General features: G+C 44.7%; 1 protein-coding gene across 1 annotated transcript in view; it reads left to right on the top strand.

Moving 5' to 3' along the window:
• LOC149354524 (DNA (cytosine-5)-methyltransferase 3B-like) overlaps nucleotides 1-15482 on the top strand; it is a 148898-nt gene that overhangs the window by 63795 nt on the left and 69621 nt on the right. Inside the window, exons 9-10 of the mRNA XM_089575998.1 lie at nucleotides 5330-5384; nucleotides 13069-13273. Coding sequence (XP_089432124.1) covers nucleotides 5330-5384; nucleotides 13069-13273 — 260 coding nt within the window. The remainder of the gene's footprint in view (nucleotides 1-5329; nucleotides 5385-13068; nucleotides 13274-15482) is intronic.

Raw genomic sequence — 15482 nt, 5'->3', positions numbered from 1 at the left:
CAGTGTCCCTTTAACAGTACCCTCTGGCAAACGTTTTCGAGTAGTCATTCACAGTTTTTGGCGAGCAGGTTTGATTTGAATGGAGTTAGGTGAGTGTGAACTGAACTAATCATTTCAGAAACATTTGCACACAAGTCTTGTTCACCTGCTGAGTACCTGAGTAGCTCAGTGGAATATGAAATATGGCTAATAATTTTATATTGCCTGTGAAATCCTGTGCAACCGATTCTGTGCATCTGCTTGACCATTTGGATGATCCCTTGACCCGCTGTGTGCAAGTGCAGTTGTGTTCAGAGAGTGAGGAGGTTGTCTTGATGGTGGAGGGGTCCTCCGGTTTCGCATGTGCCTATGAGGAGATTGGTGGGAATGTGTATCAGTTGTGCCAAATTGTACCATTTTGTTAAACCTGCTTTATGCTGCTAAAATGGCTTGTATGTGAGAAAATTGCCCCAATGATGCACCGAAGTATCACTCTAACGACCTCTAGGAGTCATTGTAAATGCCAATTAGAAGAGGCTGCCACATTATGTACAGGTATGAGGCAATGTGCACAGATGTATTCACATTATATGTGGTGAAATAGGTGATGGACGGAACTTCGCTGTCATGCATGACGATGGAGGCGATAGAGGCCTGTGTACTGTGCGATGTCAGTGCACGTTAAAGGACCCCAGGTAGTCGAAATTTCTATATTTCTTCACTACGGCGTCCCTTATAGCCTGAGTCGCTTGGAACGTTGAACCCACATAAAAAGAATTTTAAAGTGAAGTGGGGGACGGAAAGGCGGGGCTGAAGAATGGGAGATCAGAGAGACCCAAGAAGCACTCCAGGGAACTTAAAGTGCCACGGAACCCAGTTTAAGGGCTCTTGATATCTAACTAAAGTGCCACGGAACCCAGTTTAAGGGCTCTTGATATCTATAAAACAGTCGTTGAGCATGTTGAGTGTGCATCAACCGACAGTACACATGCAGGACAAAGTAGTGCATTAAAGGCAAGGGCTGCATTAGAAGGTGGTACTTGTTGCAATTGTGCTGCGCTTATTGCTTGCCACTCTCCACTGGTGGAGAGGATCACAGGTTTAATGAAATGTCACCCTCTCACTGTAATGTGCACAGCACCAGCGGGACTACTGTTTCTGTTGGAATTTAATTGCTTGGCCGAGTGCCTGCAGCTGGATAAGAGTGTCACAAAGCTGCTCTTGCTACTGCTATGTGCAATGACACGGAACTTACCTTTTTACGGCAGAGCGTTTTCAGTTTATTCTCTGTGACAGTCATGCACAAAGTATCCAGAAAAGGAGAAGCTTTTTATCTGAATGCCACTCTGGTGCCTCTGTAGCTTTGTCTCCTCCCTGGGGATTTGCTGAACCTAGAGTGACCACAGCAAGCACTTCACCTGCTTTAACTGTGGAGCTTGAGGTGGGGTGGGATGTGAGCTAGTGTTTGTGTAGTCTGTGGCAGGATGAATGGACAGCTTGATTGATTTTCGTTGGTAGGGTAGCCACGGCAGTGTGGACATCTTGAGGTGCGGGGCTGACGTAGTATACAGTAAGCGAATTGTGTGTGTTTGAACTTGGTGAATAAAGTAGCCTGCATTCTTTTGAGGATAGTTGCTGGTAATGGGGGTGTAATTGCATTCTGTTTGATATTGTATAGCCTTTTGCTATGTTTGCCTGTGTGCTTGTTACAGAAAACAGTGCAGAGGTTGATAACTTTTAAATATGGGTGTATGAATATTTGAAATTAAGAATAGTTTGTGAATAGTATTAACCATTCAATTTAATTCGCAATGAATTTTCACTTTTTGAAGTATTAGAACCTTCTGAACACTCAGAAATCATAAAATTCCTATTTATCTGAACTCTTCACCAAGCATGCAAACAGCGCTTGCTATTTAAACTAACTTGCACTTGCCACATCAGTTAACTTGCTGTTTCCTTATAGAATCAACAGGCAGTGCCCGGAAAAAGCACATGTGCGGTAATGTTGTCTTTCATAAAGCGAGTGCACTGATGGCCACCAAGAGCTGCCACTGCACGCAAGTGGGTCAGGAAACGAAGTGTAGCACTGCGTAGCACGTCATTGCGACGTGCCACGATGCAGTCAACAACTGGCTGTGAACATGGCGGCTGCGAAAGCGAATGGGTAGCAACCATCCTCGTTTTTGATGACGATAAGAGACTTGCACAGAAGCAGGGCTTGCAGAGGATAGTAAAATGGGCAAAGCTGTGTCCGGCATGTGTTGCTGCGGTTGTTTCCCAGGGACCGCTTTCATCCTTCACAATTTTCACAACATGCCAGCCACGTTGCGTGGTTGCGTTTTTGCGCCTTCGGTTTGAGACAGTGTTGGACCCTTCATGGTGCTGGCAGTCGGCCAAAGCCAACACTTGAGCTAAGTGGCCCATGTGCCTCCATGAACGCTGCACAGATTGGCATTTCACAGCCAGCGCTTTGCATTGAGGTGCACTATACTTCACCTCACAAGTGGTTTGCCATTCAGGATGGCGCACACTCCATAAATGTATTCCCCTGTGACCGTATATTTACTGATGACTGGTGGCTCCATCTCTGGGGAGGAAGGAGTACCAGTAGTCAGCTGCTCCGCCTTTGCAGCAAGTGACGCTTAGTGTCTCTTAAACTTTCTTTTTTTTTTCCCATTAAAAGCACTTTGAGGGCTTTCAAGGCTAACTGCTCTGCTTGTTTGGGGAAACTGCACTTTTGACAGACGACGTGCAGTAGACATGACCGACTCGGCAGACAGCATGTTTGCAGATGGCGGTGCACCACTTTGTAGCATGCCTCCGCAGAGCTGTGCTCATGTGGGCTTTCTCTGATAATTTAACCAGTGATTGAAACGCTTGCTGCATTTTAAAAACACCTGTCCAAACTGCCTATCCAATTGCAGTACAAGCTTGTTAATTAAAACTTCGGTGTACTGGAAAAAAATGTTGGAATTATTGAACAACCCTGAAAAAACTGACGAGTTTTCATCACGGTAAATTTTATTGATGAAAGACTCACAATGGCCGTCCACTTTTTATGTGGGCACAGAGCAACAGTGACTATTTTTCACGTTTCCATCAATGCTTTACTGTACACACTGCTGGGAGCGTCGAAGCAGAGCAGCTCCAAAATGATAGGGGCTGCCCGGCATCTTTCGCGTTATGACGAGGTTGTGCCGAAGCCTCTCACAGGTGGCTGTGTTGCCTGTGGGAAGGCTTCGCCACACAAATGGCAGATGGCACGGGACGAACACAGAGTTTTGACACCCTCACTGGAATGGAAGAACCACGTGGATGGAAGCAAGAGAAATGTGCAGCAGCATCAATCAGCATCTGCAAAAGCGTGCAGCTGTGTTTAGTTTGCTGGCTGATGCATGGCTGATAGCTGTCGCCATCACTGTGGGCTGTTTCGAAGCTCAGAAAAGTGAAACCGAAACTGTGGCACGACATTGGAATTAAAAAGGTGCACTAAAGAGGATTCTGAGCTCGTCTTTTTACCACGGAAACTCAGTGTACATGCTCTGAGCATTCTTAGAAACTTCAAATTATCGTCCTGTGTGGCTGATTTCTCTGTTAAATTGGATTAAACAACCCAGATCCTGCCTTTTTTTTTTTAACTGACCATTGAGAGGAGAAGGCGTTGGCCAATGCATGGGGTGCCTTTCAGCCAGTCGCATGGTGGCTTTGCTTTTGCTTTTATTCTGTTTTTTAGGTTTCAATGAATAAATAGTTTCAGTGGCAGACAACACAGCTGAAGGTGCTCTGGCAGCCAAAATCTGCTTCGGCATGCACCTGAGTGCTGGCTCTGCCAGTCAAGTGCGCATCGAATCTAGCTTACGCGGGTGGCTTGTTTTTCTCATTTCTTTGTTTTGCATCTCCAGTAAACTTGCAGCGTGTTGGTACTCTCTATGTGCTGGCTTCTGTCTGTGAGGAGCGTTGTGAACCAGGAGCTCTTAGTCTGAGTTAACTGCTGTGTATATACCAACATGTTAAAATTATCGGGAGTATTCCCCCATTGAAATGCAGAGGGCTGTGTCATTACCCGGGTGTCAGTTTAAATTAACAAGAGTCCAAATTAATGAGCCTTTACTCTACTGTATTAATTGTTCAAAAATAGTTCTGAACTGTTCAGATATTTGAGGGACTATTTGTTGTGTTCTTGCAGCCCTGATTCTACGAGAAAGCTGTAGCTTATACACTGCTGCAAACTACTTGTGAGATGGGGCATAGGAAGTGTGAAAGGGGTGCTTCAGCTTGCGTAGTAGCTTGCCACTTTTGTATCCACTTGGCTAGCGGTCTTGTTGTTTTCGCCAGAATTGCCCTGTGCCTTGCCCCTCCAATAGTCACTCCTTCAATAATCACTCCTCCAGTGACGAAGTATCTTGCCACCTTACAATGCTTCATGAAAGCCTTCATTCAGTAAGCTCCTTTGTCATGTAAGCACTAAGTCAAACTGTTCACTCAACAAAATCATGTTGTTGATAGAAGTGTTAACAAGGTACTAGCTCATCTACAATAAGGTTACCGCTACTACTACGATTCCCCCTTTCTTATTTAAAACCTGAAAGTCTTTACAGGTGTGCTAAATTATGCTCATGATGGATGAAAACAAAATTTGCAGTTCATCTGCTTCTTTTCGTTAGTGCACTTTGCAGAAATGTGTTTTGGCATAGACTACCTATACTGACATTCAAAATTATTTTAAAATGACTTGCATTGATATTCAAAACTATTTGGAAATATGTTATTCAATTCGAAACCAGTTTTTGTTACTCATATTCTCTTTGCAACTAAAAATTTGATATTCGCACCCCTCTACTTTTAACCAAAAGATAATGTGTTCTGAATTATTGTGGTGCTTGTGAAATGTGTTGCATCGAAGGTGCTTTACTGGTATGTCTGGCAAGCTTCTTGGCAGTCCATGTGAAATCCATGAAGACTGTGGTGCATGCATTGCCTGCTTCAAAGTTTGCACCTGTTTCATAAATGATGGGGAGCAGCTGTGCGCTTCATTTTCCGGAGCCTTTGGCTTCTTTATTTTCTTTTGTCTTGATGATCCTTCAGTGCACATAGAAGAAATGCTAAAAGTTCATTTGGAGACTAGAAAGATTTGGCAAGAGTACTAGAGTGAATTCTAAGAGTGGATTCTGTGAGTAGCAGGGGACAGCAAAGAGTCGAGTGGGAAGGTGAGATAAAGAAATCTGTTGGGATAATGTGGCCATATCTGGCACAGGACAAGGCTGATTGGAGATAATCGAATGAGCTCTTGTCTCTCATTGGATGTGACCGGGCTAGGGGTGGTGGTGATTGTGTGGTTGCCTTGCAGATGCATGTGCTCAAGCTGCCTGAGACGGCTCGTAGGAGAAGACGAACCTGAAAAGGTGGGTGCACACAGTGATTGATTGACAACAGAAATGCCTGTTTTTGTCAGGCGCATTTGAATTAGGAAGGGAGTCACAGCAACATTGTGCCTTATGCTTGTCATAGACATTGTGCTTTATGCTTGGCATAGAGGGATACCAAATCGCTTGTGCAGCTTCTTGCAGTGATCTTTTTGCTTGTTCTTACTAGTGGATGTAAAGTGCTGGTGGCGTGGTGATATTGATAATGAATGTTGGAGAACATGGGAATAAGCAGCATAAGCTTTTTGAAGCCAGACAGGCTGACAAGGGAAAAAAAAATTGAAGGCAAATTGTCGGCATAGTGCACAAGCTGGTGAGGTGCTGGTTTCTGGCACTTCAGTCGTTTTTAGTGTGCACAGGCATATTTGCACACATGCTCCTCGTGTGTGCTTCGTAGAAAAACTGGAAGGGGTGGAAGGGGGCACTGAAGGGGAATACTGAGTTTGGCGAAATTCAGAGATTAGTGTCGTGAAAGTAAGAAAATGTCATTTTTATTGAAAATAAATGTGTAACTCCCCTCACAAATTCCAGTAGTTATCTGCCCCCCCCCCCCCCCCCCCCCCATATCAAATTTTTCACCGCCCGCAATTGGTTTATTACTTTCATGCAGGACACTGTTCTGATAGGATGGGGCATTGTAGTGGGTGCTGCTGAATTGAAAGAACATGAAGTGTTGCTCTTTTTGTGTGGCGCCCGTTTGTCCTACATGAAGCTGTCTTGTGCAGCAACATCAAAAGTGCAAGCAAGCCAAGGCCAAGTTAGTTTACAGCACTTCTTGACAGTGAGGCTGCATTATCTGGAGAGGACGAGTGGCAGACAGTGTGGTAGTGCCATCTTCTGATAAACATCTGAATAAAAGGCCCATCTGGATGGAGAAGTGGCTCTATTTGCAATTTTTAAAAGATTTTTCTGAAGGCTTGGTGAATACACTCTCACTTGGAGTACAGTAGTTTGGGGAGGGGGTAATTGGGGAAAAATTTGGAATTTAGTTTTGTGGTCTCCTCAGCTATGCAGCTAACTTTTTGTGTTCAACTCGTTCACTACGTCGTATGTCACTGGTTGGTCATGTCATTTTTTCGTGGTGTGTGGCCAGGAATACTGGGTAACACAATGAGACCGTGGGGCAGACTTTATTGTCAGGTCCTTCTTCTGAGACCGCACAATAAAATCTCACCTGCGGCTCTATCGTATGACCCAGTATTCGTGGCTGCACAGCATAAAAAAATGACGTGACCCACTGGTGACCCACGACGCAGTGAGCGTGTTAAAGAACACTGGCAGTGTTGTGGAAAGTAATCTTCACTTCACTTTATTTTCCTTGTAGGACTCCTTCTGGAGGTATTACATAACGGGTGGGGTTACAGATATTTGGAAAAAAAAAGAAGTACCGGTCATTGCTTTTGAAAATGGGTTGACAGTCTAGCATAGGTTTTTAAATCCTGTGATAGTAATGTTGTAACTGGTTAACTGCACTTCGTGTGCAGGGGATTTTAACCTATGATGGCATAAGTGTCGGCAAAGCTTGGATTGTTAGTTTTGCCTTCCCTGCACCTGGTGCCTTGAAGGTCAGCAAACGTTGCTGCTGCTCTAGGGCAAGGCCCCGAACATTGTCCGTTGAGCTAAAAAACCAACTTTCTCGGACACCACTGTTGGGGAATGCAGTTTCTGTTGTTGTTGAACTGTCTCCTTAAGGCAGGCCTTTGCTAGCTCCCTATTTATAAGGGTTGTTCAGTAAAGACAGACTGTTCTGAAAATTACTCATCAGGACAGTTATCACCTTCAAAGTACTCTCCGTTCAGCGAAATGTACTTGCCTCACTGTTTTTGCCATGCCTGGAAAACATGGGAAAAGCCATTTTTCGCCATCTGCTTGAAAACCGCCTCCAAAGTCTTGACTGCATTCTGCGCCGTATCAAAATGACATTCCTTTTATTCCTTTTTTGTTGTGAACTACAAGAAGTCGCAGGAGGCCAGGTCAGGACTGTAGTGTGAGTGAGGGATTGTTGCAATGTTTTTCTGAGCAAGAAATTGACCCACAGTGTTCGCAACATGAGCCCTTGCGATGTTGTGGTGCAGTTTCTAATTTTCCGCAATCTTTGGCCTTTTTTCTGGGATGTGTTTTGTCATCAGTGTCTCCAGAACACATCTGTAGTACTGGGCATTTACTGTCTGGCCTGTGGGAACTGCATTGGTGCAGACCATTCCCTTGTGGTCGAAAAATGTGATCACCATTGCCTTGTTTGCCCTCCTTTCTGCCTTCATTGGTCAAGGCCGCCCCTTTTCAATCCACTGAGTGCTTTGACACTTCATCTCTGGGTCGTAGCAGTATTCTCGTCTGCAGCAGCAATGGTCTTGCACCAGTCTCCGCGCAGCTTCCACTGAAAACAAACGTCTACACGGTGTTGTTTCTGGACTTTGGGGGGGGGATCCACTGCGCGAAGGTACTTGACGAGTACGAGGGGGTACCGAAAAGAAACCGGACTTATTTTTGTTTGAACTTATTTGTTCACATTTTAAGCACAGACTTACAATCTCCTTCAAAGTATTCCCCACTTGCAATGATACGCTTGTCTAATCTTTCATTCCATTTTTCAAAACATTGTTTAAATCCATCTTTTGTGATGCTTGACAGTGCCACCGTCGTTTTTTTCTTCACCTCAGCAACATCAGCGAAACGCTTTTCATTCACCTATTTTTTTCATTCTAGGAAACAAAGAAAGTAGCATGGGGCAAGGTCGGGAGAGTATGAGGGTTGAGGAATAGGGGTCATGCCATTTTTGGTCCAAAATTGTCATAGAGACAGGACTGTGTGAGCAGGGGCATTGCCATGATGGAAAAACCAGTCACCCGACCGCCACAAATCTGGCCGCTTCCACCGCACACTGTTGCCCAATCATTTCAAAACATCCAAGTAGAAAGCCTGGCTAACCGTCTGACCCTGCGGAACAAATTCTCAATGGACGACTCCTCTCACGTCGACAAAACAAATCAGCATTGTTTTGAGGTTTGGTTTCACCTGACGAGCTTTCTTGAGGCGAGGCGAATTTGAAGTTTTCCATTGGCATGATTGTTGCTTTGATTCAGGATTCGATTCGGGAACACTTCAGTTGTCCCCATAGCATCGTCCTTGTATGACTTTCTTAATATTTCAAGAGTTTCCATTCAACTTTTTCCGAGCAAAAATCAGAATTTCACCGGCGCACACTGTTCACGAAAATCAGCCATTGCAAAAACGACATTCACACAAAACAGTCGTCACTCTAAAACTCTGCCTAAACTAGTCTGACCTCCTTCAACGACGGCACTCGGCTTACTGACTCTGGAATGTTCGTTCTATGCGCTCCTAGTGGCAAAACGCGGTACCCTGTGTTGACGGTACCCTGTGTCGCTGTGTTGATGGTTTCCTCAGAAAAGGCTGCAATAGGTGCACCATCATCTCCTTGAAATTCAGGGCTTTCCCTGCCCTCTTTGATGGCGTTGAACCATCAAAAACAAGTTGAATGAGATGCGACGTCCTCGCCAAATGCAGACGTCAAATCGGCATTGTTTTCTGTGGCTGTTTTGTTAATCTGCTCATAAAACTTGGTAGCGTAGCATTCATGCAAGGTCGACGTGGGTCACACAGCCAGCGCACTTGAGGTGATTAAATACTATCTTCTGTTTGATTGAATATTCTTACCGCCAGATTAGAGCCATAGTGATGTTGCTTCTGGTGCAAATTAGTGGAGTCACAATGCTTGCCAAAAACACTGAGAAATGGTGCATCAAGCTCACAGCAAAGAGCACTAGACCTAGTCTCAGTCTTTACTGAAAAGCCCTCTTAGAATGAGGCTCAAATCTGTGTTAAAGAGATTTTATTAAGCACAAGATAGCACAATATCTATCTGGAAGCCTTATGATAAATCTGTTACGGATCAGATATGTCCCCAGTGCAGCAGTTGCATTGCTTTGACGGCTTGTGTAGGGCAATTATGAATTGTTCGCTCATTTTGCCATGCTCTTGTCTACAGTTAAGTTAGTCAGTTCAGTACACCTAATTCAGTGTTTCCACTAGGTTAGCATTGAACTTTTTTGTAATTGTCGCATAGGTTTATGGGTGTTCTTTTGAGAGACTGGAAGTTTGGTAGATTTTCTGGTCTTGCCTGCCCACAGTTTACAGGAACATCCAGAGCTGGAGCTTTTTTGACCTTGTATAGAGCCTTGTTGCACACTGGCAATCATTGAAGTCCTCAACCTATTCAGGCTATTCCAGCATTTGGTTGAAGCTAAGTTCTCTTGGTTGAGGGATTGATGATGCGATGGTGAAAGGAATGGATGCTGACGCAGTGTTCAATGTGTGAGCTGATGCTGCTCAAGCTTCATGACTAACTCCCTAGGAACACAGGAGCTGTGTACACTTCTGCAGCTATATCGCGGCTGAGGCATGGCCCAAATGAGAGGTAAAAAGAGATGCGCAAGTCAAGTGTGGTAAGGAAAAAGCATCCCCGTGCTTATTGCCTCCGCCTGTATTTAATACCTTGTAGTAGTGTGATACGATCACCTGTGCTGCATTGTCATAGTTGTATAGAACTGTGAGCACAGAAGTTGGAATGGCACCACCACACTCATGCACTTGGCCAGCTGGCACCATCGGAGCAATAAAGGAAGCAAAAAGCTGAAAAAGGAAACAAGTTGCAGTCACTGTGCGAGAGAGTAGACAAAGGAATGATGCTATTTCTCTGAGTAAAATTATTTGAGCTTGTATCATCATTTGTAGTGCAACAAGGCTCTTTTTTTTTGCAGTTATTTTCTTACTGGAAGACCATTTCATTTAGTATTTTTGCAGAAGAGATGTTTGGATGTGCTTGGTATGCTTGCATATGCTTTTTGGGTGTACTCTGTATAAGACAGTTTTTTCATTATCCTGTTCAGCTCACCAGCCTACTGTAATTAGTGATCTTGATTAGTGGTGATTGGTGGGACCACGGTGTAAGAAATATTTCAGGTGTAGTAACAGCGCCTCCGCGGCCGAGGAAATCTCGTACCAACTTCGACGCTTCACTGTGAGATGGTGCTACTGTACAGGAGGCTCTCAAATGTGCGCCGTGATGCGTGCCACGGTGTAAGAATTAGTGACGCGTGCTGTCAACAATTCTAGCGTTGTCGGTGATGCGTCACCTGTGCGAAATGAACTTACTTGATTTTAATGGTACTTTTCAGCGAAATTAGTCAGCTAGACTTCCAGGTTATGACCTGATGTTACTTTAAAGATGCGATGGCATCTGAAACCGCGATAATTTTTGGTGTGTGGTCTGCTTTTCCTCAGGCAACGAACGCCTAACATGGCCTGTTATTGTGTACATAAAAAAGCACAATCAAGCTGCAACAATTATATCACAGCTAGCCATGTCTACCAACGTCCGCTATTTCGATCGCCACTTTTGCTTTCCTTGTGTGTGTAGAACAGCTAGACACTGATGTACATAGCTCGGTAACAGGTCATCATTCTTACGGAATTTAGAACCAGAGGTATTGGATGTAATACTGCCGCCTACAAAAGTACTGACAAGTAGCATGTGGGTATATTTTTTCTCGTAGCACACAAACGGCTTTTCACTACAGGTAGGTGTTTGTAGAGCTCGGGTTAAAAAGAGGGAAGCAGCTGCAAGAATTTCAAAGGCATATAGAACGCACTTAAATTTATTCTCTGAAAACAGAAGCAATGAAATGCACCAATTCATTACGCAGTTATGACAACAAACAGGCCCCGCGGGCGATACTTCACTCTGTGACAATGCAACGAAAAGAGAGTACTTCAAAATTTCAACGAGAATGAAACAGTTTTAAACTAGGGTCGATAGCTTGCGCAGCTTTTGTGTTTTGTTTTCAGCATTCTTTTTCAGTTGCTTGTAATACTGACGCATGCATAGTGCTACGTAATAATGCACGACTTGTGCCATTATGTCGACTTTATGCTCACTGCATGGAAATGACATCTTATGATTGTCTAGAATGTAGTCGACAGTTATGTCGTAGACATTCTTATCTGAAGCATGCTTCTGAAACTGTTTCTCTATTTCGTTTAAGAGAGAAAATATGGCAACATTTGCATGTAGCAGCCCGCCTCGTGTTTTCTGCAAAGCTAAGGCTGCTTCAGGCCTGGTCACGTTTGCAGAAGCCGTTAGCTCAGTTGTGCACGCTGAGCAATCGGTGGATTTCAGCAGTTTCCTGCATTGAAACCCGGTCACATAATAAATTATACAATCGGTTACACTACCTGAGTCGGGTTCGTTATGAAAAAAGTCCTCACATTCATTCTCTTTCTACAAGACCATCAAGTTGGCCTTCAGCTCATTGATACGTGGCTCGTAATGTTCTTTGAAGGCTAGAATCGTGTCGGACAGGCTTATCAGACGCGAGTCTTCATTGTCATGTACTGTCTTTGTGAAAAGTAACCAGGCTTCATGGTTTGCTTCTAGCTTGTATAGTTGAGCCCTTGTGGCTTTCCTAAAGACCAAAAGTTGTTGGAAGGTAAGAAGACCCCCAGTCCTTCCCTTTAACTGTCATTTGAGCTTCAGGGAAGCTGTAAGGGTTCCACTGTACGAGCTAGAAGCAAACCATGCAGCTTGGTTAATTTTGACAAAGACGGTACCTGGTAGTTACCGTATCTTGGAGATTTCAACAAGCTGTACATAGAAAGCATACTGTACCGCTGCAAGAAAGTTGATAAGACACGGGTGCTCATTTTGCCCACCTGCTTGGCGGATAATACCGAATAATTTTTTGAGCACATCTTCGTTAAACTTCACAGTTAAAACATACTTGAAATTGCATTTCTCCAACAGGTACTTGGAAAGTTGCATGCTTGAGAGAATAGTAACTCTTAAGCCCTCGGCAGTTGAGTTTTACAGAAAATCTCTGTGGTCAATACGTCCTGCCTTCACGTTTTTTTTTCTCCATTCATTGAGCCAATTAAGAAAAGATTCCAGAAGAACAAAATCTTGACTGTGCAGTTTTAACCCTTCCTTTGGATGTTTCCGATTCAATGCATCAAACAAATTGTTCATTTTCACAATAAAATCAACAGTGCCTTTGACATTCTCTAGACCTGGCGTACCTCTTTTGGAATAGAACTCTAGCCCATTGGCAACGCTGAGGCTGAACAGCTGTGTTGCTAGTTTCACCCGCATCTTTTCAGTATTTGTTGGGTTTAGATGTGAGTATGAGAGTTTAGGACAAACCCTCAATTTGCCTTTATGCTTAGTGTCTGCAACGTATAGCTTGTCATAGTGTGACCAGAAAACACGGGTACTGTTAACACAAAGCACTTTTTTCCCATTTGTATTGCCTTCAAAGAGACGACTTGACTACACGCATGAAGAAAATAATCCTTGGCAACCAAAACACCACCCCACAAGTGAAATCATCACGAACAAAGCCAGACACAAATGTGAAAAGCAAGCGCAAAAGCAGCACGCTACGAACACAGCGTAAGGTACCAAGTCCCCTCGGCCCTAATGCCATCTGGTGGCGTGGGAGGGAAATGGGTACCGATTTTCCTCTCCGGCCGCCGTGTGGCCGGCGCGGTGAGCTGTATCACCTGAAATATTTCTTACACCGTGGGTGGGACTCCCCACTGCCATGTGGACGGGAGCTGCCACTGCCTGTTAACTACCTCGATGCAGGTGTCCCGATGCTCTCCGTGGAGGTGCTACTTCTGTTCTGGGCGCACAGCTGGTCAACTGCGGCCTCGGTCCGACTGGGAGGCACGGCTGCTGGACTTTTTTCGTCCTCCTCAGCACCAACGCGCAGGGCCAGTTCCGCGCCCAATACCCCCTGACCGGCGCCGGGGGCTGCGTGTGCTCTCACTATTTGACGGTATTGCTACAGGTTGGTTGCAGCTTGGCTTAGCTTGGCCACCAATGCTAACGTATCTTGTTTACTCGATTCAAGCTTGCACCTTTTTTCGAGAAAAAAATTACCTTCAAATGAATGCATGTTAGAATTGAGTACGATAAGGAAACTGCGCCAGCAACAGCCTATTTTTGTTGACATCAGAAAAATGGTGACTTGGTACTACTTGTGCATCAATATTATCTATACTGCCTGCTGCAGTCTTGGATACTGAGAGGCCATGAGAGCATCTGAAGTGTTTGTTCAGAAATGCACCTACCTGGACTCGAGCCAACACGAAAATGTCAGTTGCGAAGGCACACCGAGTCCACTACGATGCTGAGTTTAAAAAAACATAGAGGGACCTTGTGTGTGGAGGCTCTCTATGAACTTACTGGTGCAGACGGGCAGCCCTGCACCGAGTGCACAACTGCCGCCACTGCTCCCATCAAGAGCACACATCGGGAAGGAAAGCTGAGGAAAGGCCTCTGCTGTTCGAGCTGAATGACAAGAAATGTGCTGGATGTCAAGTGCTCTCACAAGGACTACTGGGAGTCTGACCAGTAGCACAGCATTTTAAAAGTAATGTTGGGTGCAGCGGCGTTATCTGCTTCATTGTCTACTGATCATGTGCAATCGTGCTGAGATGGCAGTCTACTAGCAAGTGGGAGCCCTCGTGCCCGCCTTGAGGGTGCACAAGCATCTCGGCACTCTGCCAAGTTAGCCAAGCATGCCCCCGCTGCTAGAGCTCCCATCAAAAGATATACGCGCGATAATGTATTTGGAGTGCAGCATCTTGGTGTGCTGCCAAGGTCGTAAAGGATACTCTACAATAGACCATATTCATGCTATCAATCAGGTGATAGAGAAATGAGCATAATATAACCAGTACCTATATATAGCGTTCATTGATTACGAGAAAGCATTCGACTCAGTAGAAACCTCAGCAGTCATGCAAGCATTGCGGAATCAGGGTGTAGAAGAATGTTATGTGAAAATATTGAAGATATTTATAACGATTGCACAGCAATAAAATTCCAATAAGGAAAGGTGTCCTGCAGGGAAACACCATCTCGCCTATGCTATTCACTGCCTGTTTACAGGAGGTATTCCAGGGCCTGAAATGGGAACAGTTTGGGATAAGAGCTGGATTGAAGAATACCTAAGTAATCTGCAATTTGCTGATGACATTGCCTTGCTAAGTCACTCAGGACATGAGCTGAAAAGCGTGATCAATGAATTAGGCAGGCAGAGCAGAACGGTGGGGCTAAAAATTATCATGCAAAAAACCAAAGTAATATCCAACTGTCTAGCAAGAGAACAGCAGTTCGCAATTGATGGCACAGTGCTGGAAGTAGTAAGAGAATATGCCTACTTAGGGCAGGTAGTGACAGCTGATCCGGATCATGAGAGGGTAATAACTGGAAGAATAAGAATGGGATGGAGTGCATTTGGCAGGTTCTCTCAGATCACGAATTGCAGTTTACCAATATCCCTCAAGAGAAAAGTATACAACAGCTGTATCTTACCGGTACTCACCTATGGGGCAGAAACATGGAGGCTAACAAAGAGGGTTCAGCTTTATTTAAGAACAATGCAGCGAGCGATGGAAAGAAAAATGATAGGTGTATTGTTAAGAGATCGGAAGCGGGCGGAGTGGGTGAGGGAACAAACGTGGGTTAATGATATCTTAGTTGAAATCAAGAGGAAGAAGTGGGCTTGGGCAGGGCATGTAATGTGAAGGCAAGATAACCGCTGGTCCTTAAGGGTAACGGAGTGGATTCCAAGAGAAGGCAAGCGTAGCAAGGGGCGGCAGAAAGTTAGATGGGCGGATGAGATGAAGAAATATGCGGGAATACGGTGGCCGCATCTGGCAAAGGACAGGGTTAATTGGAGAGACATGGGAGAGGCCTTTGCCCTGCAGTGGGCGTAGTCAGGCTGATGATGATGATGATAGTCTGCAATGTGGACGCCGATGAGGGTGCAAAGCAATCAGCTAAGGGGTTCTTGATCTAAGGTGATGCTCTGAAATAAGGTGATCTTGTGTGCTTAGGGAAATGGCAATCAGACAGCCTCACTTGTGTATTTCCCTATCGAAGCATGAAAATCCGTTGTGCTGTACAATCAAAGTCATTGTACTTTTTTTTTTCTGACCTTGAAAAACGGCTGCACATCGCAATTGAGGTAGCATTAGAATTGAATAAAT

Source organism: Amblyomma mixtum, chromosome 3, assembly GCF_055824585.1.
Source record: "Amblyomma mixtum isolate Tamu chromosome 3, ASM5582458v1, whole genome shotgun sequence".
Lineage (NCBI taxonomy): Eukaryota > Metazoa > Arthropoda > Arachnida > Ixodida > Ixodidae > Amblyomma > Amblyomma mixtum.
The sequence above is the reverse complement of the archived record's forward strand: the minus strand, read 5'-3'. Positions and strand labels throughout refer to the sequence as shown.